This window comes from Cyprinus carpio, chromosome A4 (assembly GCF_018340385.1).
Source record: "Cyprinus carpio isolate SPL01 chromosome A4, ASM1834038v1, whole genome shotgun sequence".
In the NCBI taxonomy this organism is placed as follows: Eukaryota; Metazoa; Chordata; class Actinopteri; order Cypriniformes; family Cyprinidae; genus Cyprinus; species Cyprinus carpio.
The window spans coordinates 16,626,732-16,651,000 of record NC_056575.1 but is presented as its reverse complement, the minus strand read 5'-3'; the positions used below and the strand labels follow the sequence as shown (position 1 = coordinate 16,651,000).

The following is a 24,269-nucleotide window of genomic DNA, read 5'->3' as shown; positions in this document are numbered from 1 at the left end:
GCTAAGTTAACTTTTCTATAATGATCCAAAATGATGAATTTTCATTAGACTGGAAGTTTGAAATAATTTTGATTTTTTTTTAAGTAATTAATTGAATTGTTCTTAACTTTTTTTTTTTTGTTGTTAAATAAACCCCAATAACAATGCAATCTGTCATTTCTTTCAAATCACTGGTTTTTGGTAATAGTTACATAAATTAATTCTTGAAATTACATGCACGTGCAGTTTCATTTAATCGCTGATTCATCAGTTCAAAAATAAATCAACCTTTTTACAGATACGGAAATAAAACAGACTATCATTATTTTACATTAAGAGTTGACCTTTACATTCATTACTAATTCACTACTTTTATGGCAGGGAATTATAATTTTAAAAACACAAGCCAGTATTTCAACAAGCTTGAAGATGCTGGCTATTTTTAATTTTTTTGCACAGGTTTAGGAAGATTGATGGATTGATGTAGTGACTCCCCGCACGTAGGCATTTGGGGATGCCCACTCGACGCGTGACCTGCATATTTAATGCTCTTGAGTGCACTGCCCTTTTATCATTTTGTGCATATAATTAGCATTTAGAAATATAACTAAACATCAAAATCATAAAATCAAATAGTCTGTTATTAAAACGCATGGATGCAAAGCGTACACTGTAGTTGTGCATTTATTTTTGCATTTTAACCATGTTTTGCGTTTCCCCGCAAGGTGGCGCGTGTGAACGCTCTCACCGGCAGACACGCCTTCTCTAGTTGCGTCACACCTCGTGTCGCTGGTTCCGTATTTAAAGCGCGGATGAAGAGAAACGTGATGCTAGAGATTACCGGGAAGCAGAGCGAAGTGGTCTTCAAAATCATAACGGAGACAAATCGCCGCAAATATTCAAACAGCTTTCAAAGACGAAGACTCACAAAGAAGAGTACCTTGATTCTTGAGTTTTCGTTTGTGTTCGCAAACAATCTTGGAATTTCCGAAGCCGGTGTGTAACGTGCCGCAGTTTTTGCTGATATTTCCCGATCTGAAAGGAATGCCAAGGGAACTAACCCAAAACAGGATCCAAAAAATCTGGATTCCCTCTAAGGATGACAAACCTTCAATGCCCCGTACATGTAAGTGATTACATATTCATATTAAAGAATGGTGAACACATATATTATTATTATTAACATTAGAGCGTATTAACATATGATGTTTAAGGTGATGATCATCGGTAGCCATGAATACAGAGTTTAACATTCTAATATAGCACTATCTCGATTGATTCTGTTGTCATGGAAACCCGGGCGCATCACCTTTGTAAAGACTTTCGAACTCATTTGCACTCTGATGACGCCAAGGCATTGACGAACTCTGGATAGGGATTTGACGGATAGGTGTTCCAATCATGCTGGGCTCTGATTGGTCGAATATATTTACCTACAATTGGCGTGAACGTGATGCCAGTAGCGGATGCATAGGAATTACAATCAGAAGCGGGATACCACACTGCCTCTCATGTTGTTCACTGTGATTATAATGAAGGCATAATTTACTGCATTAAATGATAAATAGCCTATACAGAAGTGCTCATATTTGGTAAGTGAGTGTCGATGTATGTAATTAAAGACAGAACAATTGCAAAAAATAAATCAACAGACCATAAACCTTTAAATTAAAAAATAATACAATTGTAATAATTTATGCAATGACACATTTTATTTGCAGATTTTAATACAGTGAAATAATTGTATCCAGTAGAGTGTTTTTTTTTAATTGCACTATTGCAAAATATTGTACAATATAATGAAATTGCTATTGTAAATACATAAATAAGGGGGTTAAATTTCCTTCTAAATGTACTCTTCTAAAACAACAGTAAGATTCCAACATGTTAATGTCCCTAAATTAATCATAATATCCTTTATGCATAAAAATATAATATATAATGAATTATGACCTAGGCATGAGATTCTGTCTGGTCATTGTACGTGGATAGCCAGTAAAAGTCTAATAAGATCATTGTCTGTGTCTGCTGATTGAGCTGAGTTTGAGGTTAAGTGTTTCCATGGGGATCTTCTTAAGGATTAACCCTGACTGCGCTGGTTCACATAGCCACCTGCCAATGGACGTCTGTAATTCATTGAGAAGAACTGCTGCATACTTTCTCTCTCTCTAATAGGGATTATTCTAACCAATAAATAACTTGATGAAATAAAAACTCAATTAGAATATACAAAACTCTGAATCCTGCCTAATGCACATCTGCATAAATACATATAATTTGTGATGATTCCCATGAAACTTAAGGCATGCACAGAAACATTTACTTCTTTGAGGATTCATGTGTGTCTGTGTGTACAAGAAAGTGAGACTTATCTGCGCCTGACCCGGTTAACGTCTTGCTGCCGGCGGCGTGGAATGTGCATGTGCATTTAAGTGTAGTAAATGTTTAGTTTTGAAAGTGCATCTGTGCGCACATGACCTGGCCCATAGCTGGCTGTCTGATTGGCTGGCGGGGAGGGTCGCTAACAGTCAGCACAATATGACCATATACATTTGTTTACCATAAATTTAACAACAATTATACCCCAACCTAAAAAACATTTAGCATAATGTGACCAGGTATTTTATTTTATCTTTAATTTCAGCACATGGAGGCCCCCACCTGGCAAACCCCCCAACAGTGATAGTGATGGTAGGGCTTCCTGCGCGGGGCAAAACCTACATTTCAAGGAAACTCACACGCTACCTCAACTGGATTGGTATTCCCACAAAAGGTACAAAATCAAGCTATATATATAACTACATTATTTAAATTTGTAAACTACTTAATAATATTATTTTTATTTTAAATAGCATTTTGCATGAATTCTTAATTGTGAATATGTGTGTTTCTAGTCTTTAACGTTGGCGAGTATCGACGAGAGGCAGTGAAACACTACAGCTCTTACGATTTCTTCAAATCGGACAATGAGGATGCCGTCAAAATCCGACAGTGAGTTGTGTGCCTGAACTACACAATGTCATAACATGCAAATGAATTCTAGTTCAACTCGTTTATGTAGATATATGGAGTAATTAATCATTTTGTTTTGTCCTCAGGCAGTGTGCCTTGGCCGCTCTGAGAGATGTCAAGACTTACCTCACTGAAGAGGAAGGTCAAGTGGCTGTAAGTATCTTCTGCAGATGTATAAACCGCTAGCTATGCAGAGCAGAGCAGATCCTCACTGCTGTATCTTTCCACAGGTTTTTGATGCTACAAACACAACCAGAGAGCGACGAGATATGATCTTGGAGTTTGGTTCAGTAAATGGCTTCAAGGTCAGTTATATTCTCTTGTAGATTGCTTTTGATGACAGTTACAGAGATGAAGACCACTAATACAAATGTACTTCTGCAGATTTTCTTCATTGAGTCTGTTTGTGATGACCCAAATGTAATCGCCTGTAATATCTTGGTAAGTCACATGATTTAGAGTTTCAAACTTATATATATATATATATATAAAACGCACAATGACTGTTAAATTACTGACAGTAATTCTAAATTACTTACATTAATACCTAAACAGGAAGTTAAGGTGTCATGTCCTGACTATCATTCTAAGATTGCAACCTAAACAGGAAGTTAATGGTGTCATGTCCTGACTATAAGATTGCAAAAGACGGATGCCATGGAGGACTTTAAGAAAAGAATTGAATGTTACAGAATGAACTATCAGCCGCTTGACCCTGACCAATATGACAAGTACGCTAGCAATACACACTTTCTTCGTCACCGACTTATCTGTAATATCACAAGATTACCCACATTTCCTTGTTTGTCCTCACAGAAATTTGTCCTTCATCAAAGTGATTGACGTCGGTCGCAGGTTCCTGGTGAACCGCATTCAAGACCACATCCAGAGTCGGATCGTCTACTACCTGATGAACATCCATGTGCAGCCGCGGTCTATTTATTTGTGTCGCCATGGTGAGAGCCAACACAACCTGCAGGGCCGACTGGGCGGAGACTCTGGACTGTCTACACGTGGACGAAAGGTACTACGCTCATAAATCTGGGAAAAGAATGAAAATAACGCAGGAGGTTTGACTTGGGAGGTCGGGTAATTACTTTTGAATAGTTCTTGACTCATCTTGAACTGATTTATACCTTTGCAAGTCGTTATAAACAGGCATGTTGTTGCCATTAATCCCAAGGACGGTATTTGTACAATTTGAAACCGTGTTCTAGCCAAGAGTACTAAATTACCCATGTGTCCAATTTGTCCAAACTCTCCGGAATAACAAACCGTCTCACTCTGTAGTTTGCAGGAGCTCTTGCTAAATTTGTGAAAGAGCAGAACTTAAAGGACTTGAAGGTTTGGACGAGCCAGCTGCGTCGTAGTATCCAAACCGCCGAGGCCCTCAATGTCCCGTACGAGCAGTGGAAAGCCCTGAATGAGATTGATGGCGTAAGTGCACGCATCTCTGGTTTGGTTTTTCTGCAATGCTACTTCATTTCAATCTCTTTAAGATGGTTGTATGTTGTCTATAGGGTGTGTGTGAGGAGATGACCTATGAAGAAGTGAGGGAGAGGTTTCCAGATGAGTTTGCTCTCAGAGATCAAGACAAATACTACTACCGCTACCCCTCCGGAGAGGTACGAACAGACGAAACGCCTTTATTTTACTACAATGAATATAAGAAAGTATCCTTAATAAAATGCTTCTGTCTTTCTCCAGTCATATCAGGATTTGGTTCAGCGGGTGGAACCTGTGATCATGGAACTGGAACGACAGGAAAATGTTCTTGTCATCTGTCACCAGGCTGTGATGCGTTGCCTACTAGCCTACTTCTTGGACAAAAGTGCAGGTGAGATTCTTAAATGAAACTTCATGTCATCATTTACGCACCCTCAAGTCATTCTTCTATGGAAAACAGTAGAAGTTTACTTAGTAAGTAAATGCATCTGCATCTGTACACTGTTCCGTCCTTATTTGCAGTGCAATCATGCTAACTTTTTAATTTCCTGTCGGCAGATGAGATGCCGTACTTGAAGTGTCCACTCCACACAGTACTGAAGCTGACCCCGGTGGCTTATGGTAAGTTTATTATCTCTGATAATATCTAATCTGAATCATTTTGATAAGGGATATAACACAAACTAATTGTGTGATGTTGTTGTTGTTGTTTTAAAGGGTGCAAAGTTGAATCTATCTCTCTGAATGTGGAGGCAGTGAACACACATAGAGACAGACCAGATGTAAGCACAAGCGCATATACAACACTATACACAAACGCTGATCCATTTCAGCTTTTTAATCTCTTGTTCTATCTTCTCTCTCTAGGATGTGAAGAGAGGCCCGAGCACTCTGATCAGGAGAAACAGTGTGACCCCTCTCACCAGCCCTGAACCCAATAAGAAGCCCCGCATCGAGGGTCTGGATGACACGATCATCAGAGAGGTGACGCCCACCCAGCTCACCCTGTGTACAGCTTCACACACCACTCTCGCTCTGTCCACACAGGTGAGCCACAGTTACTGTGTCATATCTTCACTCCATAACCCTGTAGTGACATACTAATCATTTCCTGCTTCGCCTTTTCACATTCTTTCTGTTTCCTTCCATTTATCCTTCCTCATTCCACTTCATGTACTACAGCACTGGCTTAGTGAAGCTTGTCTGTAAGTATTTCCTATTTCTGTTTCTGCCTTATCTTCAAATAATAAATCACATCTTTATTGACTTTTAATGCAACAAAAAAAATGTTTCTCATATCGTTTGGTTGTTGACGTCCAGTCAAACGCCTATCTGTCTCTTGGTGATTTATTAAAACTAACCAATCAGTAGTCTTCTTAATGATGATGTCACAGCAATGAGCTCATTAACATAAAACCACCTGCATTTATTTAACATTGCTTAAGTATTTTGTAACTTGACCTGCCCTGGTGATTGTTATTGTGAACCATGCCAGTACAGAAAGTTTAACAACCTTATTTGCATATTTAAGTCTTAAAGTTACAGCAGCAATCTTGTATGTTTTAGAGAAAGGGTAGAAAATGGTCATGTAAAACAAAATTACAACTGATTAAATGTTATAATTTTACAATATGGGCCCTTTAAAGGTGGTATGATTGAAGATATAATCAAGTACTGTAGTGACACTACACTTTATGTTCATATCTTCATTTATATCTAGACACTCACTTTCTCATTTGTTCTGTAAATGGTCACACTGTCTCTCATTTTTTACATGCTTAAAGACGCACTTTTTTACATTACCTACAAGTGGTGTCAGTGCTGCTCTTTCAGAGGTAATGGTCGTAGAAACTAATGTGGTAGAGTAGCTAAATAGTATAGCAAATGGTCGATACTGGAACGTTTCAGGGTTTCGGGGCAGAATTTGCAAACTGCAAACATTTTGATTTGGGGATAAAAATCTATAGAATCCTGCAGATTGGATTTAAATCTTGTTAAATGTGTTAAATGGAGGTAGAATTAAACTATTGGGCCCTGTTTACACCTGGTATTAACATCTTGTGTTTACAGTTTTATTTAGTGCTTACGAACTACCTGAAACAGATGCTAATAACAGAATACCGGGTGTAAACAAGGTTAATATTTGCTGAAAACTTTTTAGCCAGATTACCCTGCTGAAAAATACAGCATATGCTGGTTAGGTGTTTGCTGCCAGCTGGTCATGTGCTGGTTTACCCTGCTGGCAAAAAAAACCAGCAAAGGGCTGGGCCAGGTATGTTTTGATAAACCAGCAAAAGGGCCAGCTGGTTTATGCTGGTCATGTGCTGGTTTATGCTGGTCATGTGGGCCAGCATAAAGGACCCGCATAAACCAGCAAAAGGACATAAACCAGCAAAAGGGCCAGCATAAACCAGCAAAAGGGCCAGCACCAGCAAAAGGACCCGCATAAACCAGCAAAAGGACCCGCATAAACCAGCAAAAGGACCAGCATAAACCAGCAAAAGGGCCAGCATAAACCAGCAAAAGGACCAGCATAAACCAGCAACCAGCACACATAAACCAGCAAAAGGACCCGCAAAACCAGCAAAAGGACCAGCATAAACCAGCAAAAGGACCAACATAAACCAGCAAAAGGGCCAGCATAAACCAGCAAAATGGCCAGCATAAACCAGCAAAAGGGCCAGCAGCGTAAACCAGCAAAGGGCCAGCAAAAGGGCCAGCATAAGCAAACCAGCAAAAGGACCCAGCATAAACCAGCAAAAGGGCCAGTAAACAGCAAAAGGGCCAGCATAAACCAAACATACCAGCAACCAGCATATATAAACCAGCAAAGCAGTCTTAATCAGCAGGGTATTCAATAAATAAACCAGCAAAGCAGGCGGAATCTGTAGAGTTTCCATTCATTGTTTGAATTCTTTGGACATATTCCCATTTTGAGAGCAGATTCCATGTAGATTCAACAATAACAATTATAACGGTTTTGTGTTATGCTAAAATGCTATGAGCTAGCAGCTAGATTGTTGAGTAGACTGACTGTTCAGTAATTAACCAAACGATCTATATTCTTTTTTCGCAGAACCTGAAGAAATGCTCCATAGAGTGCTATGAACCCCCTCAGCTCTGCCTGTGAGATTTTAAGGCTGTATTGCTTTACTCATCTCAGAAGAGTTTCCTGCCAAGCTGCTTCCTCTTTTCCTCCCAGAGAGGTGCATGTGTGTCCAGCTCCCAAAAATGGACACTGAGTGCAGCTGTGGGTTTTTCCATTGGTCCTTCATGAATTTGTAATTAATGTGCGTATCTGTGGTTTGTACTAGTATAGAGTTTAGTCATTTCTATGTGTGTTTTTTGGGTATGAAGGGAAAATCGGAGCCCAGTGGCAGGGTTTGTTGTCAACCATCCCCATATTTTTGGACACTATTCCCTGTTTATGTAACAGGATATCACTTGTATTTGTTTTTATTCTGGTCTCAGCCAGTTTTTTTTTAACACTGATGTTAAGAATATGCCCTGAACTTGAGGAAGGAGGATGCTAAAACAGACCAAAGATCACCCGCAGACGCTTACGGCTGATTCATGGCTTTTCTGCACTCGCTTTCAAACACATGCTGCAAATAAATTGCACATTATAATTGCACATTTAGAACATTAACACTTATTTGTCTTAATTCCTGAGGGCAGTAATGCATCTTTCCATTTGTAATGCTGCTTGCAATTTTGAAAGCTGTTTAAAAGTTCTCATGTTGTGCACTGCAGTTTCAGATGATTTGTGTTATGGATATGGATTGTGAGTGTGTTTTCTTTCTTCCTTGTTTTTTGTAATTTGTGTGTTTTTAAGACCTGAAGACAAGGTTGATATGCAAGGTTATAAAAACAGGGTGTTTTATGTGTGTTTGGATGGAACGAAGTGAAGCAGTGTTTATATTTGTTGTTTATATTTAATGTATTTTATGGCGTGACTGATATCAGATACATTTTTATACTGTTCATTTATTAATTCCCTAGAGTGCCTAGTGCTTGAGCTATCAGGCTTTTTTACATTCTAATATGAGAATTATATTGAAAAAAAAGAAATTGTACTTTCATCATTTTAGTTTTGTTAGCATGTCACAACCTGAAGAGATTTAACTAGTATTTGATATTGTATGTACAGATTTACCCTTGTAAACCAAATGTTTACCATTAGAATTTTTAAGAGATTTTGTAGGAGTTCAATTTCAACAGTTCAAATCTAAGTACCAGCTTTAATTGTAAATATACAGTTCTCACTTTTTCTGTGGCTCTATTTTTAGTGTAAAACATTCTGTTTATCACACGACTAATTGCAATGTTGTATATTGGCTCTTAACGGTAATTCATTTGTTTGCTTCTGATACTTGAACCTCATTTTGTAATATCTCTCCGTTTTTTTTTTGTTGTTGTTGTTAAAGTAATATTTATTTATTTGTACTAGACTGCGTTTCAAGCACTTTGTTCATTACTGAGATCATACAGCATATCAACAAGTCTAATAATTGTCTCATGCTGAAGAAAGTGAGCCATTTATATGCATTTACCGAATCAATAAACAGTCTAAAAGAGGATTTGTGGGTGTTTATATTTGTTTTCACAGAACTGCATTTCCTTTTCTTGCAATTTATCCATAAATGGTCAAATATAGGGCGAGCGTTTCCCATCCTACGGAGCATCCTGCAGCTTTCGGTCAGTTTGCTGTTTTTATTTAGTCACACAGCAGTATCACTCCTCATCCATTTCACCTGTAACCACATCCGCCTCATTTCTAATGAGCTCTATCTGTGTTTTATGGCCCTCTTTGCTTTGCTTACCTGTTGGAACAGATAGTAACTATTGCCTTCAGTGGAAAAATGTTGTATAACCAGGCAAACCTTTCATTTACCATTCAAATGATTGTGAAATTATGCAATTTACATGAAACGCTATTTGCATGTGTCACATGCCAACAGTTCCCTGCAACAGGAGAGCAATATTTAAAAAAAAAGAAGTTTAAATCTTTGTATATACTGTATTTATTAATTCATTTATGTGTGTGTGCGTGCATTTTTTACATAAAAAATATAATTTTTACTCTATTAAAAATGTTAATTTATTTGGCTACATAAAAAAAAAAACTATTTCAGAAAAAAAAAATTCAACCACAAACAACAAACAATTTTTCAATTTTCAATCCTGTTATGAAATTTTCCTCCTTTTAAATAAACGTTATTATAAACAACCTAAAGAAAAATTAAAATTTGATAGCTTTGTGGATAGAATTTGTTATTGAATCATTCTATTTTACACACACTATTATTTATTTATTCACTATATATATATATGTGTGTGTGTGTGTGTGTGTGTGTGTGTGTATGTGTGTGGCCCTGGACCACAAAACCAGTCATAAGGGTAAATTTTTCAAAATTGCGATTAATACATCATCTAAAAGCTTTCCATTGATGTATGGTTTATTATGATAGGAAAATATTTGGTTGAGATACAACTATTTAAAATTTTGGAATCTGAGGGTGCAAAAAAATAAATAAAAAATGCAAAATATTGAGAAAATCGTCCAAATGAAGTTCTTAGCAATGCATATTACTAATCAAAAATTATGTTTTAATATATTTACGGTAGGAACTTTACAAAGGATCTTCATGGAAAATGATCTTTACTTAATATCCTAATGATTTTTGGCATAAAAGAAAAATCAATCATTTTTGACCCATACAATGTTTTTTTATAACAAATAAACAAAAAAACACCATACACATAAGAAATATTATAAAACAAACAACAACACACACACACACACAAACACACACACACACACACACACACACACACACACACACACACACACACACACACACACACATATATATATTTGTTTAACTATGTTTATTTGTTCTTATATTTTAATTATAATAATAATAATTTAATGCTATGCTTTAATGAATAAACTATAGATAAAATGTTTTTCTACTATAGCATTTTCGGAGAAATTATTAAAAAATAAATAAATAAATAGTTTCTTTACTTTCGTTATGAGATTCTCCTCCTTTTAAATAAATGGTTTCATCTTTCGGTCATCGTAATTACTGGAGCAACGTCATACATTTTTGATACACAGTTCTCTCTATTTCAGTAAATGTCAGTAATAATCATCTTCAAGCTCAACGTTGAAAAAAATGGGACATTTTTAAATATGGTATCTTGCAATCAGCACAAACCTTTTCAAACTAAATGATCTAAAATCCTAAAATAACACCCCAAACTTTATTTAATTATACCCCTTCATTTAAAATGACCATGTAGTAAATAACAGTGTAGTTCAGGAGTGTTTGTGACTGTTATCAGGGAGCTCTAATGGTTATTTATAGCTCAGTGTTGAGTGTGAGCTTCAGGCTAAAGCCCACTGCAATCAGATCAGCGTGAAGTCAATCAGGCCATCAATGCTGCAGCTTATCGCATGAGATGAACCCAGCGCCCCAGTTATTCATGTGCAGATGGATACAGCTGGTTTGGCTAATCCTGAACGGTATGGAAATGTCCCACCAGCCGTTTCCATTGGTTTCTGAAATGTCTATAACATCTGTAAAGCAACTCCTGATTGTGGAATGTGGCACATAACAGGTTTGTTATTATTTAGACCTGACCAAATCTAAACCTATAAAGAATTCTCATACTTTTCTTCCTTTGTGGACATTTTTCCCATTCAACCCAGAAGCTAAAGGGATTATCCTTACAACATTGTTAGTTCATTTTAATACACAGTGCATTAACTAATATTAACAAGCGCAACTTTTGATTTTAATAAAGCATTAGTAACTGTTGAAATTAACATTAGCTAAGATTCATAAATGCTTTAAGAGTATCCATCATTAAAATAACAACAAAAGAACCTTAATATAAAATACAACCGTATGTTTTTCGATACTGGTTTTAATTGTTTTGAATAAATGTTAGCCATTTTTAAATTAATAACATGAGTTTTGAGATGGAATAGAATGGTATGTTTTTCAAACATCCTCTCTGTTGTTGTTGTTATTTAATGTTCTTATGAACCATTTAATAAATGGTAACATGTTTTTTGGTCCAAGTTTATATTAAGTGGCAACTTATGTATTTTAATAAAATTTGGTACAATGCACTTATTGTGTACATGTTGTAAATTAAAATACCGCATTAGCTAAGATTCATAAATAATTACACACTGTTGACCCATCCCTTACACCTTAACCTACCCATACCACCAAACCTGTCCCTAAACGTACCCATATCCCACCTCAATAGCAGCAAAAGGGTTTTGCAATACAATATGAACACAATATGTACATTGCACTTATTTTTGATGTAAGTAGATAGTAGTTAAGGCCACTTAATATAAAGTAGGACCATGTTTTATCAGACCAAAATACAGTTGATTCATGGTGTCCAAAACACACAAAAAAGATATAAAAAACAAAACTTTGTCATTCAATAACATGCATGAAAGGGATAGTAAACATTTTGTTGGATTTTTTTTTTTTTTAAATGTCCATGTGAAATATATGATGTTGACAATATTTGTCACCTAATATTTTGGTTTTCCAGGATTTGTGTTATATCTGGGATTTGAATTTTTTTCATTCCTTTTTTTTTTTTTTCTCGTAATTAGAGGCATGGTGATTATTATTACTAAGTCGATGTCTTCTCAAATGTGCCTGCACTTTGCTTTTTTTTTTTTTTTTTTTTTGGTATGCCTGAGAAAGGTTAATTATAAAATGTTTTGTAATTTTATTCAGTGCACCTACAATTGACTGAGATGAGGCACTATATATTCATTGGCTTTTGGGTTGTTGCAGAAAATAAGCTGCTATGATTCTTACACATTTTGTCTATCATGATTATCTTCATAAATTAACTTTTATAAAGGCCTAAATACCATCACCAGAAGTAAAACGCTGAAGTTTGGCTGCAAAACACCACCACAGTCGCATGACTTCAACTGCAACCTTTTGAAATCTCTTACTTAAAAATGTGTGAGTGGGAAAGTTTGAGTTTATTTCTTTTTAAAGTTTTGTTTTTCACTCATTGTGCAAGACATTTATTTCCTTCTACTGTTTTCTGACAAACTGGAGACTGTGGCTGAAGGAAGTTGAACCAGGGTCATGATAATAATTAGGAAACCACATAGCTTCCTGTGGGCAGAGCTGACAAAGATGAGCAATATGCAAGAAAATAAAGACAAGTCTGATTACTTTTATGCAATTTATGCTTGTTAAAACATTGGATAATTAATGCTCATTCATCCAAATCTGCTCAGAGTGAAATTATGAAGTCAGACAGACATTATGAAGTTCCTGTGAAGTGGTTGTTTTGGATATTTTGGTTTCATAATGTCACGTGTAAGATTCAGTTGGCCGGTGGAAGAGAGACAGAGAGGGAAGTTAGCTAACTCATCCATCTTTTATAAGGTGTACAGAACTTGTTTGTTTATCGTTTAAACGTCTCTTGAATGCTGGTAAAACCTAAAAAATCAGGTCTTTATGTTTATGATGAAGTCAATAAATGTCTTATTTCATATCCCAAAATGCCATTCTCTATATGAACAGCCAAAACACTTAAAAAGTTTTCCATTTTAGCTGAAAACAGTGTTGTGTAAATGCCTGTAAATGCCCCCTAAAGCATTGTGGGGTGAAAAAGTTGTTGTACTGGCTGATTTGACACAGTCCTGCTAAGCTCTGTGCCTTTAAATAGAGCAGTAATTCTCTGGGATTAGTTCAGTGTGGTGACTTAGCATGGCTGGCAACTACACACGCAACACAGACTACCTATGGATCCACTCCCACGGTTTCTCATTTGCTCAATCATGTAAATCAAATTAACCAATTAAGTAATATATGGGTTTAAAAAGAAAAAGAACTGTGCTTAAGTCGTTTTTTGTGTGTGTGTGTGTGTGTGTGTGTGTGGCTAAAAATGACATGCTACGCATTATATGCAATTAAAGTGTAAAGTAAATTCAAATCCCGATGACGCACCGTGTTCATTTGGGTCGGGGTTCTCGTTAAACCCTGATTCAGATCTTTTGTTAGATCTTGTAAGGACAGGAAGGCCGGTTTCTAATCCTGTCAGTCAAAGCTGACCCATCAGGAACAGGTTTACTAGCGTCACTGGGCCTAAAATGACAAGTATGCTACGTGCTCTGCAAGGAAGCGACAGAAGCAATCTATAAAAGATAAAACACTTAATTGCACCTTGGACACTACATAAAACTCTCTTATCTGTGGCACAGAGTCTGTTAAAAGAATGTCCTAAGTTCAGAGTTATTTTAGTATTATTTATATACTTTTATAGTATTTGTTACTATTTTGAAATAGCATTTATTTGTATAGATTTTCAGTTTTTTTTTTTGTTTTGTTGCACTTTTATAATTTTTATTCGATTTAGCTTTATTTTATTTCAGTTTTTTTATTTATTTTAGTACTTCAACATATTTTATTTCATTATTCATTTTCATTTATGTTTTTTCAGCAATTATATTATGTTTCAGCTTCAGACTCTCGTTAAATATAAGTGTAATACTGTCGATGACCATAGAACAAACAAAATTCATATAATTCCTTTACAATGGAAACATATGATCAAGTTGCATGGCTAATAAGTTATTTTATCAATCATGCTAATGCATATAATGTATACAAATATAAGTCAAAAGAGTGTGTATTTGAACTTTTATTTTGGTACAGTGCCTTGCCCCATTGACTTTCAGTGTACATAAGTACATTTAACGTAATTAACGATTCTGGAGGGTGCATAAAAATGATTGTTTGTGGTAATCAACATCAAGTCACAGATGTGTTTGTAGAGCTTTTGTATTGAACCCAAAACATGCCTTTAAAAATTTTAATGTCAGAGAGGAAACTGAGGAGGAAAAATTGAGCACATGGAAATGACAATCAGAGGGATCGGCCTGCATCATTCATATGAGATTCTATTATTAGCTATAAGGTAATGTTTTATGCATTTATGATCAACTTTTATGCACAAATAAGGAAGTCTTGGTTCAGTTACCTAGCATGAACCACAGTGATGGATATGAACCTAAATCCAAACCAATAAGTAAACCAATATGAAATTTCCATTACATCTCAAATCATCATTCATTCTGTAATAAATGGCATTTATATATATATATATATATATATATATATATATATATATATATATATATATGTATATATATATATATATATATATATATATATATATATATATATGTATATATATATAAATGGTCACCCTTTTGTTTTGCTAAGGTTAATTTCATATCTAGCATTTTCTGCTACTGTAAATACACATAATTACATAGGAATTTCCTACTTTTTGCAAAATTAAAGGGTTGAATAGAAATGGCATACAATACAAACTATATTTTATTCACAAGTGATAACTTTGATTTGTCTTGCTTTGTTTACATACTGCATTTTAACACAATAAATATTGAAATGGTTTGTGATTATTTCACTCTTTGTTTCTGAGTATGGTTCACAATGTTCTGGTTTAAAATGTTAATAATTAAAATTTCAATATTTTATGATATATTTTAAAATATTATGCTTAAATATCTGGGTCTGAGACCATAAAATGAATACATAACAGCATTATTGCATTTTAACACAATACAGAAATGGTGTGTGATTCTTTCATTCTTTGTTTGGATTATGGTTTAAAATGTTAATAATTTAAAGTTAATATTTTATTATATATTATAACATTTTACGATTAAATATCTGGGCCTGAGACAATAAAACGAATGCATTACAGCATTATTGCATTTTAACACAATATTTAAATGGTCTGTGATTCTTTCACTCTTTGTTAAGATTATGGTTTAAAGTGATATTGTTTAAAATTATTATAATAAAAATTTTAATATTTCATGAAATATTTTCAAATTTTATGATTAAATATCTGGGTCTGAGACAATAAAAACTAATACATCACTGCATTATAAAAGCAGCAAAGGTAAATGATAAAAAAAAAAGTCTGATAATAAACGTGTGTAATATGCAGAATGAAATGGGAAAAATCCTTGTTTCAATCAGCGCATCCGTGGGGTATTAGATATTGTCTGAGATGGCAAACTGGCACAACTGTCCTCATGTGGCATGCTGCTCTCTTTCACATTTGCCCCTCCTCCTTTTTTCTCTCTTCATCCCTCGTTCACAGTTGAATAATTAATCCCAGAGTATGCTGTGTTCGGACTCACGTACTCACTTTCTGTCTCTCCACCCCACTGTCACCCCCCTTTCACACATGCATGCTCATATTTGCCAACATGAACACACAAATAGAAAAGAAATGCTTCGTCAGCATTCTTTTTTATTCAGAAGCGACTGTAAAAGTGTGAGCGGGTGCAGAAGTGACTGCCCTTGGTTTAGTTAACTTGGCATCTTTCAGAGTTTCCATGGAAACACTACACCAGGCTTCACTTTCACAGTGCATTAATATTCAGTGAATAAGAGTATACAACACTCTCAACCAATGAAATGTGATGTGTTCATGTGTATCTCTGTCTGTCTGTCTGTCTGTCTGTCTATCTATACACACACATGCACACTAACATCCACAGACAAATCATATATGTAACATTAATAGAGAATATTGTTTAATATATTGTTTTATAACATAATATTGACCACTTATATTGACCATGTGTCTTTTCAACAATGTCATGAACTATGCTATCAAATTTATTTCATTATATAACTAACTTTTTTATGCTATCAATATTTCAGCACAATCTCAAACATTTGAATTCACATCAAAATAAATTTCATGAGAAACCTCTGAGATGAATTTCATAGGCCAGCATTACTGAAAACTCTATTTAAGCTCAAGTACAGTAAATAGTTTGCTTTCACTTATTATAAGTATTACACTAAGGTTTGTTATGTTTCTTTATTTCTTTACAGTGCTGATAAAAATAAGTAAATAAATAAAATTAGGTGATGTCTGCGTCTCATTTGTGTCAGACCTCGCCCAATTCTCTCAAAATTGCTACGGTTTGAACAGTGGAGGAAGAACAAGCTGGGCGGAGTGAGAGATGGAGGAGGAGGAGAGATTTTCAGGTGGACGTGAGACTTCTCACATTCACTAGATGGGGTTTGGTGTAGTTCCTTTTTTCCCCTGTCCAGCCTCAAAGGGTTGAGTGTGCATCAGTAAACCTAAACCAAGCCCTGAATGCCATCCAACAACTGTCCCTGGAGTCCCGAACAGTCAGATCTCAGGGGAGCATGCACTTTATTAGCCATGCTAAAGATCAAAATGGGCATGACTTAACAGGTTGGTTATTTCTATATGATGTACAGTTGTCATAACTACAGTTGCCCAAGCAAACCTGACTAAACACTGCCCTACACTGGGTTGCAAAACATCCAAACTTGTCTTTGACACACAGATGAGGACAGATGTACACACAAATACAGAAGTGATTGACATAAACCACTTAAACTCTGCCTTAAAAATGTTTATGCTTCATTTGCATAGGCTTCCTTATTTGGTATCAACCCATTTTAGTTCATTTGAAAGATTAGAGTTTCTTCTTTACAAGAAATACCATAAATCTTCGTTTTATGATACATAAAGCAGGAAAATTAAGCTTAGAAATGTATTCATCCCACACACGAATTTCCACTGCAAAGATTTTTTCCATAAAAAGTGTATTTTAGATATTTTTCAAGTCATATATCACAAGAAAGCGCTCATTCTCAGGAATTTGACTATGTAGATTATTTCATTGTGTGATAATCACATATCGAATGACCTTCAATAGAATCGCGATGTGAAATTTGTTACTTCTGAGCAATTTTCTTATGGGTCACCATTCTACTCGTACTACTGCTTCAGTCAGCCGCAAACACCCACAAACTCTATATTATCTTTTAGATTATGATCTCTTCTTTCAAACAAGACCATTTTCTGCAAGCTTCCATCGGTGAGATATATATCGTTTCGTCCAGACGCGCACCTTTGCAAATCATTAGCGCTTCTGGCCAGCAGCTCTCATCTTTTACAACTCTGTGCTGTTCAGTGGACTGCAGTAGGTCAGATTATATGTCATTATTCAGAATCATTAGAATCATTATTTAGAAACGTGAAAGCACAGCTAACAATTTGATAAAATGTTTATTTACAAAAAATAACAGTACAGGATGCATTTCAGTAAATATAGAGTTAATATACATGGATTATTACAGTGCTGTGTGGATGAACAGTTGTTTGTTTCACGTTCTGAAGATCAGATAGCAGCAGCAGGCAGGTTCAGCTAAATGGAGGAGCTGTCATCTTGTCTTCAGGATGCAGGCAGGTGAGGCAGCAGGTGATGCAGGGCTCAGGTGATGAGGTACGAAGATGCTCCGAACAGTATACCAATACAGAATGCACATAAATGGAATGATATAAAGCTGAAGGACGTGGATTCTATTTTAGACTGTGATAGGCCAGGTTTAATTTATAATCTATACCGTCTTGTGTCTCCTGAAAGAATAAAACTGATTGTAGAAAACACAAAATGTGAAAATTGGTCCAATTAGTTTATGCCATTTTGTATATTACTAATTAGAAAAACATACAAATAAAACATAATTCAATCAGTAATCAAGAAAAGTGCTTATGGCACATAGTAAAATAGGATTCTGGGGGTAATGTGTTTTATAAAGCCTGTTTTTGCAAAGGAAACTCAAAATGACACTTGCAGATACAAAAAAAAAAAAAGATAATTTTACTCACTTCACTTATAATGCAATAACTTCTGTTTAGAAGCTGTTATTGAAAGATTCTTTTTTTCTGGTACATTTTGGCATCTAGTGGCATCAAACAAAGTAAGCTGCAGAGAGCTGGCCCTAATAGAACATATATAATGAACAATTTGAAACATATATAATGTTATTTATAAAGAATTACACTCATATTTTGTAGCTCAAAGGGTTTTCTTTAAAATGAAACTTTTTTTTTTCATTTCCGACATTGTATGTGTGTAGGGTAAACATTTGAATTTGAGTATGTCAAATTTAGGCGAAAATACCAAAAAACGCCCCTGAGCTTGAGGGGTTAAACAAAAGGACAAAAGGTCGCAGTCTTTTGTTAATATTGCAAATGGTGGAGTTTCAAAAATGCGTATCTGGGCGCCAGTGGCCTAAACATCACACAAAAGATCCATTGTGCTTCAAAATTTACAGGAAACATGCCAATGAAAATAAGCAAACAAACCCAATAAAAATAAAAAATCACATATTTAATGTTGTTTATTTTGCTTAGGAATTTCTTTGTATCATTTTCTGACCGACTAGTGGAGGAGAAGTATGTTATTATTTTTTAAGTAATAGGATGTAATATTTTTGACTGATTTAGTTGGAATGAATTACTTATTTCTGGCAGATGATAAAAACAGCCAAGACATCCCTCAGATTTACACTGCAAATATGTACCATTAAGGTACTAATAATACACTTTTTTAGGGTCTAATATGTAGCTTTAAGGTACATATATGCACTTATTATTATTTTGTTCTATTATTTATTTTGAAATGAAATAAAATAAAACAGTTCATTTCTCTTTGCTGGTATCACAGAAAACAGATGCAGTGCCATTTGAATTAGAAGACTTATGCACTGCACTCCCAGTAAATTTCCTTGGCCTCTCTTTGGCAATGATGTCATTGAGTGGACAGGAACCCAAAGGAGAAAAATAAACAAGTGTTGCATTTGCCAAACTATTATGTCACAATCACAAGATTGGCAGCATTGTTGGGCCAGAAATGGTGCGACGGTACCTCTAACATTGGACATTTCATGATTGGAAATGCAAATTATAATACATTAAAAGAGCTATTAGGTATTTTCAAACAATTAAAGTATAAAAGTAGACTTATTTTAGACAAACTTAAAGCTGTATTTAATATTTCTTCACTTATTTTTTGGAGAAAAAAAGATTAAATCATGAGATCATACTACATCAATAGCCTAATAAAAGCATTATTGTATTATTTTACATTGAGTTCATATGCCATGCCAAATATTACTTATTTTATATCTGTAAAAGCTTTATTGGATACTTTTCCTCACAGAATAAATTAACAGGTCACTGCAAAAAGCACATTTCTACAGTGACAAATTGAAAACTTTAGCTTTTGCCTAACAATGCATACACACCACTAGGTGTCAGTATAAATCCCAAGACGACAGTCTTATCAGCAAGTGCAACACAAACTACTAAAATAAAACAGAAGTAAAGCTAATGTGCCAGTTACTGTATTTCTTACCATTTTAAATTTACTATAAAGCAACAGTTACCACAGGGAGTCAAATAAAATTATCCTAATTTGAAGAAAATATGTCATTTGACCACTCACAGCTTACTGCCATGATGTTAAAGGGATACTTCACACCAAAATGAAAATGTTGTCATTAATCACTTACCCCCATGTCGTTCCAAACCCATCAAAGCTCCATTCGTCTTCAGAACACAATTTCAGATATTTTGGATGAAAACCGGTAGGCTTGAGACTGTCCCATAGACTGCCAAGTAAATAACAGTGTCAGGATCCAGGAAAGTATGAAAAGCATCGTCAGAATAGTCCATCTGCCATCAGTGATTCAACCGTAACGTTATGAAGTGGCGAGAATACTTTTTGTACGCGAATAAACAAAAATAATGACTTTATTCAACAATTCCTCTCCCCTGTGTCTCTCCAAATCAGCGTAGCGCCATTTTGTCGAATCTGAGCAGTACGCAGGCGACGTACACTCTTCTGTGTCAGAAGAGTGACACACTGTTATTTACTGATGCGCTGTTTTCTTTCAAAGTGTAAATACATATAGAAAAGGTATTCTTGTGGCGCGGCTGACCCAGAAGAGCATATGCCGCCTGCGTACTGCCCAGATTCACCAAAATCGCCAAGTGCCAAACCCTAACCCTAAAATTTTCATTTTGGGGTGGAGTATCCCTTTAAGGCAGGGATCTCCAACCCTGCTCCTGGAGAGCTACCGTCCTGCAGACTTCAGTACCAACCCTGCTCCAACAAACCTGTCTGTAATTATCAAGTAGCCCTGAACACCTTGATTAGCTGGTTCAGGTGTGTTTGATTGGGGTTGGAGCTGAAATCTGTAGGACGGTAGCTCTCCAGGAACAGGGTTGGAGACCACTGCTCTAAGGTAAGTGCTTCCCTGGTGTTGCTATACAGTGGTGTTTTTTTTTGTTTTTTTTTTTTTGTTTTGCTATGTGTTTGAGATGTTTGCTAGGCATTGCTAGGGTACTTTGGGTGGTTTTCATGGTATTGTTATGTGGTTTCTAAGGGTTGCTAGGGTGTTGCCATGCATTTGCTAAGGTGAGTAAATTGGTTTTTCATTTGCTGTTATCCAGTTGCCAATTTTAGGGTGGTCTGGATGGTTGCTAAGGTATTACTGGCAGGAACATGCTTTTAGTTCCCCCTTTAGTGTAAATCTATGGGAATTGTATTATCCAATCACTTAGAAAAAGTAACCACTTCAAATAACAGTAGGGTCATTCTGTGTCAACTCAACAAGAGGTTTTGATTTTGTTAATATTTTTTTTTTTTCTGGTGAAAGAAAGCTGCAAATGATCTCTATGAGCCCACAGAGACTGTAACATCTTATATCAGTTTCTGTGAAGATATGTGCATTCCTACCAGGACTCATTTAACTTACAACAATGACAAACCATGGTTCACTGCAAAACTCAGACAGCTCCGTCAGGCCAAAGAAGATGCTTACAGGAAGGGGGACAGAGTCTTTTATAAACAGGCCAAATACACACTGCAAAAAGGAGATCAGAGTGGCAAAGAGGACTTATTCTGAAAAGCTAAGGATTCAGTTGTCTTCCAGTGACTCAGCATCAGTGTGAAAAGGTCTGGAAGACTTCAAGACACCATCCCCCAGCACTGTGGAGAATAAACAACTGGCAGACAATCTGAATGAGTTTTATTGCAGGTTTGGAAAAACACCCCACACCCGCTCTGAACACCTCTCCACAACCATTAACACCTCCTGCAACCCCCCTCTCCCCCACACCTGCACTTCAGATCAGCAAAGATGACGAAAAGTGTCTAGTGGGGACCACACCACACTATATACACCACATATACACCACAATCACCACACTCATCGGCCTCATTCAGGATGGTGATGAGTCTGCTTACAGACAGGAGGTTAAAGAGCTGGCTGTCTGGTGCAGTCTTAACACCCTGGAGCTTAACACACTCAAAACAGTGGAGATGACTTCAGGAGGAACCCCCCTGCTCTCCCTCCACTCACCATCATGAACAGCACTGTAACGACAGTGTAGACATTCAGGTTCCTGGGCACCACTATCTCTCAGGACTTGAAGTGGGACACTCACATTGGCTCCATTGTTAAAAAAGCCCAGCAGAGGTTGGTTCAACTGCCACAGGAGCTGCTGAAACAGTTCTATTCAGCCATCAATGAATCCATCCTCCGCACTTCAGTAACTGTCTGGTTCAGCTCAGCTACAAAATCTGACCTTAGAAGACTACAGAGGGTAGTCCGGACTGCTGAGTGAATCATTGGTACAACCCTCCCTTCTCTCCAAAACTGTACTCATCCAGAGTGAGCAAAAGGGCTGGCAAAATTACTCTGTACCCCTCACTTCCACCACACTCCCTCTTTGAACTGTTGCTGTCTGGTTGACGCTACAGAGCCCTGAGCACCAGAACGGCCAGACACAGGAACAGTTTCTTTCCTCAGGCAATCCATCTCATGAACACTTGACAATAACTGTGGAACACACTACACTATTTATACACTCATACACTTATTTATCTAACACACATACTTAGTCTACATTTTGAATTTGCACATAATATACCTGCACATACAAAACTGTCTATTGTAATATACCTGCTCATACAATTGTCAATCTGTATATTGTTATTTTCACTGTTTACTTGTTCTATTTTTATTCTTTTATCATCTGTGTTTTGTCCTGTCACTCTGTTGGACTATGGAGCTTCTGTCACAAAAACAAATTCCTCGTATGTGTAAACCTGGCAATAAAGCTCATTCTGATTCTGATTCTGATTCTATTTTGTAGACTGTGGCCAAATTCACATTTTACACCTGAGAGCCAGCATTAAAACATTTTTGAATAATCACCATTAGCATATAATGCAACAAAGATGGCTAATGTCATCAGATTTTATTAATAGACCCACCAATCACTGTGTTAATGATCATCTTTCTGAAGTCATTTTACCCCCCCTGTAATTTGGCTCTGAATCTCAGGGGAAATTTGCATTTTGACCCCACCCCATCCCATAAAATAGTTGATACTCAGTAAATGTTTTTAGCTTTCATCACTATCTTTCTTCAGAAAAAAATCGGACAAAATAAAAAATTTGAGGCGAGGAAGTTTCTGAAATTTGGTTGATTTGACACATAATGACCTAGTACTTTCCAGACAGAGATAAAAGACATTCAGGATGAGTTCATCAGGACCTCTTTTAATATTACAAAAGTGTTTCAGGAAAACCCAGTTTCAGTCATGGGTTCAGCCGATGCTCCTGTGTTTCTGTCTCTAAACATGTTGTTATAGCTGTTTGTTTTGTCAGTTTTGTAGTTACTGTACATCTTAGCAAAGTATTGCAAAAAGTTGAGAGTACGGTGAATTTTTGGAACTTTCAGTTTGTCACTTTTTGTGTCCACTTTTACAAGTGGATACATAACCTTTAACCTTAAATGAGCAGTTTCAACGTACTATTTTTGACCTACACGAGTGTGTTAAGAGATACTGATGTCCTCTAATCACAGTCCATGTCCTCTAGTTCAGCTGACATGTAGTTGTCCTCCCTGCTAACCTTGTATCATGCACACTCAATGTTAAACTTAACCAGTGTTGGGAAGGTTACTTTGGAAATGTAATAGGTTACAGATTACAAGTTACCTTATTTAAAATATATTAAGTAGTGTAACTATTTCAGTGACCTTATGTAACTGATTGCAATAGATTACTTTTTGATTTCTTTTCTAATTTCCAATGAATGTTTATCATTTTCAAACATTTACACCAGGCAGGGTTAACCTTACATTAGTACTCAACAGTGATTACTGTCAGATGTCCACTTGAATTAAAATTATAATAATTTCTTCACAGCCACCACAAAATCAGACTTTAGTGCCTCTTTTTATTTTGAGATCATTCTGAGGTTAAAAAAAAAAAAAAAAAAGATTTAAAATCATCATTTAAAATTCTTCTCACATAATAAAATAATTTCCCATTCAAAACTAAGAAGCCATGAGTGACCGATAAAGGTAACTGTGCTCAACTCTTTAATGGCGACTCAGGCAGGATGTGTGATACTGTTGTCTGCTCTTGACCCCATTCGCTTAAAATCTCATTACTTTGCACACTGACCCTGAGCCCCGTCTGGATTAACTTACTCTCAATGCTGGACCGTCAGCCAAGCACGTTGTGCACATACTCAGAGAGAGATGCATGCCTACGTCCAGGTACAGGTGCACGCAAACACTGACAGTATCGCATGCAAACTGTGTACGTGACACTTTCAGATGGCAACCAGAATGCTAACCTATGTACACTGAATCAAGCAGCTCAAACTAAAGATAGATAGATAGATAGATAGATAGATAGATAGATAGATAGATAGATAGATAGATAGATAGATAGACTGTTCCTAAGTGATATAATACTCAGAGTTCTTCAGATTTAGTGACATGGCTACATTCTTTAACCTTGACCAAAGTGGAGTTACATGTGCATGTGTATGTTTATGGAGTCTTTGAATATACAAACACAGTAAT

The 24,269-nt window shown here is 36.0% G+C and overlaps 1 protein-coding gene across 1 annotated transcript; it reads left to right on the top strand.

Moving 5' to 3' along the window:
• The first annotated feature begins 788 nt into the window (after positions 1 to 788).
• On the top strand, positions 789 to 9,017 carry LOC109095425 (6-phosphofructo-2-kinase/fructose-2,6-bisphosphatase 3-like). Its single transcript, XM_042743088.1, is given in 15 exon segments — positions 789 to 1,105; positions 2,624 to 2,752; positions 2,874 to 2,970; positions 3,078 to 3,144; positions 3,222 to 3,296; positions 3,376 to 3,432; positions 3,547 to 3,722; positions 3,808 to 4,015; positions 4,282 to 4,428; positions 4,512 to 4,616; positions 4,699 to 4,828; positions 4,996 to 5,058; positions 5,155 to 5,219; positions 5,305 to 5,484; positions 7,514 to 9,017. Coding segments are annotated over 15 exon segments (1,635 nt in total). The 5' UTR covers positions 789 to 1,023; the 3' UTR covers positions 7,568 to 9,017.
• The last annotated feature ends 15,252 nt before the right edge of the window (positions 9,018 to 24,269 follow it).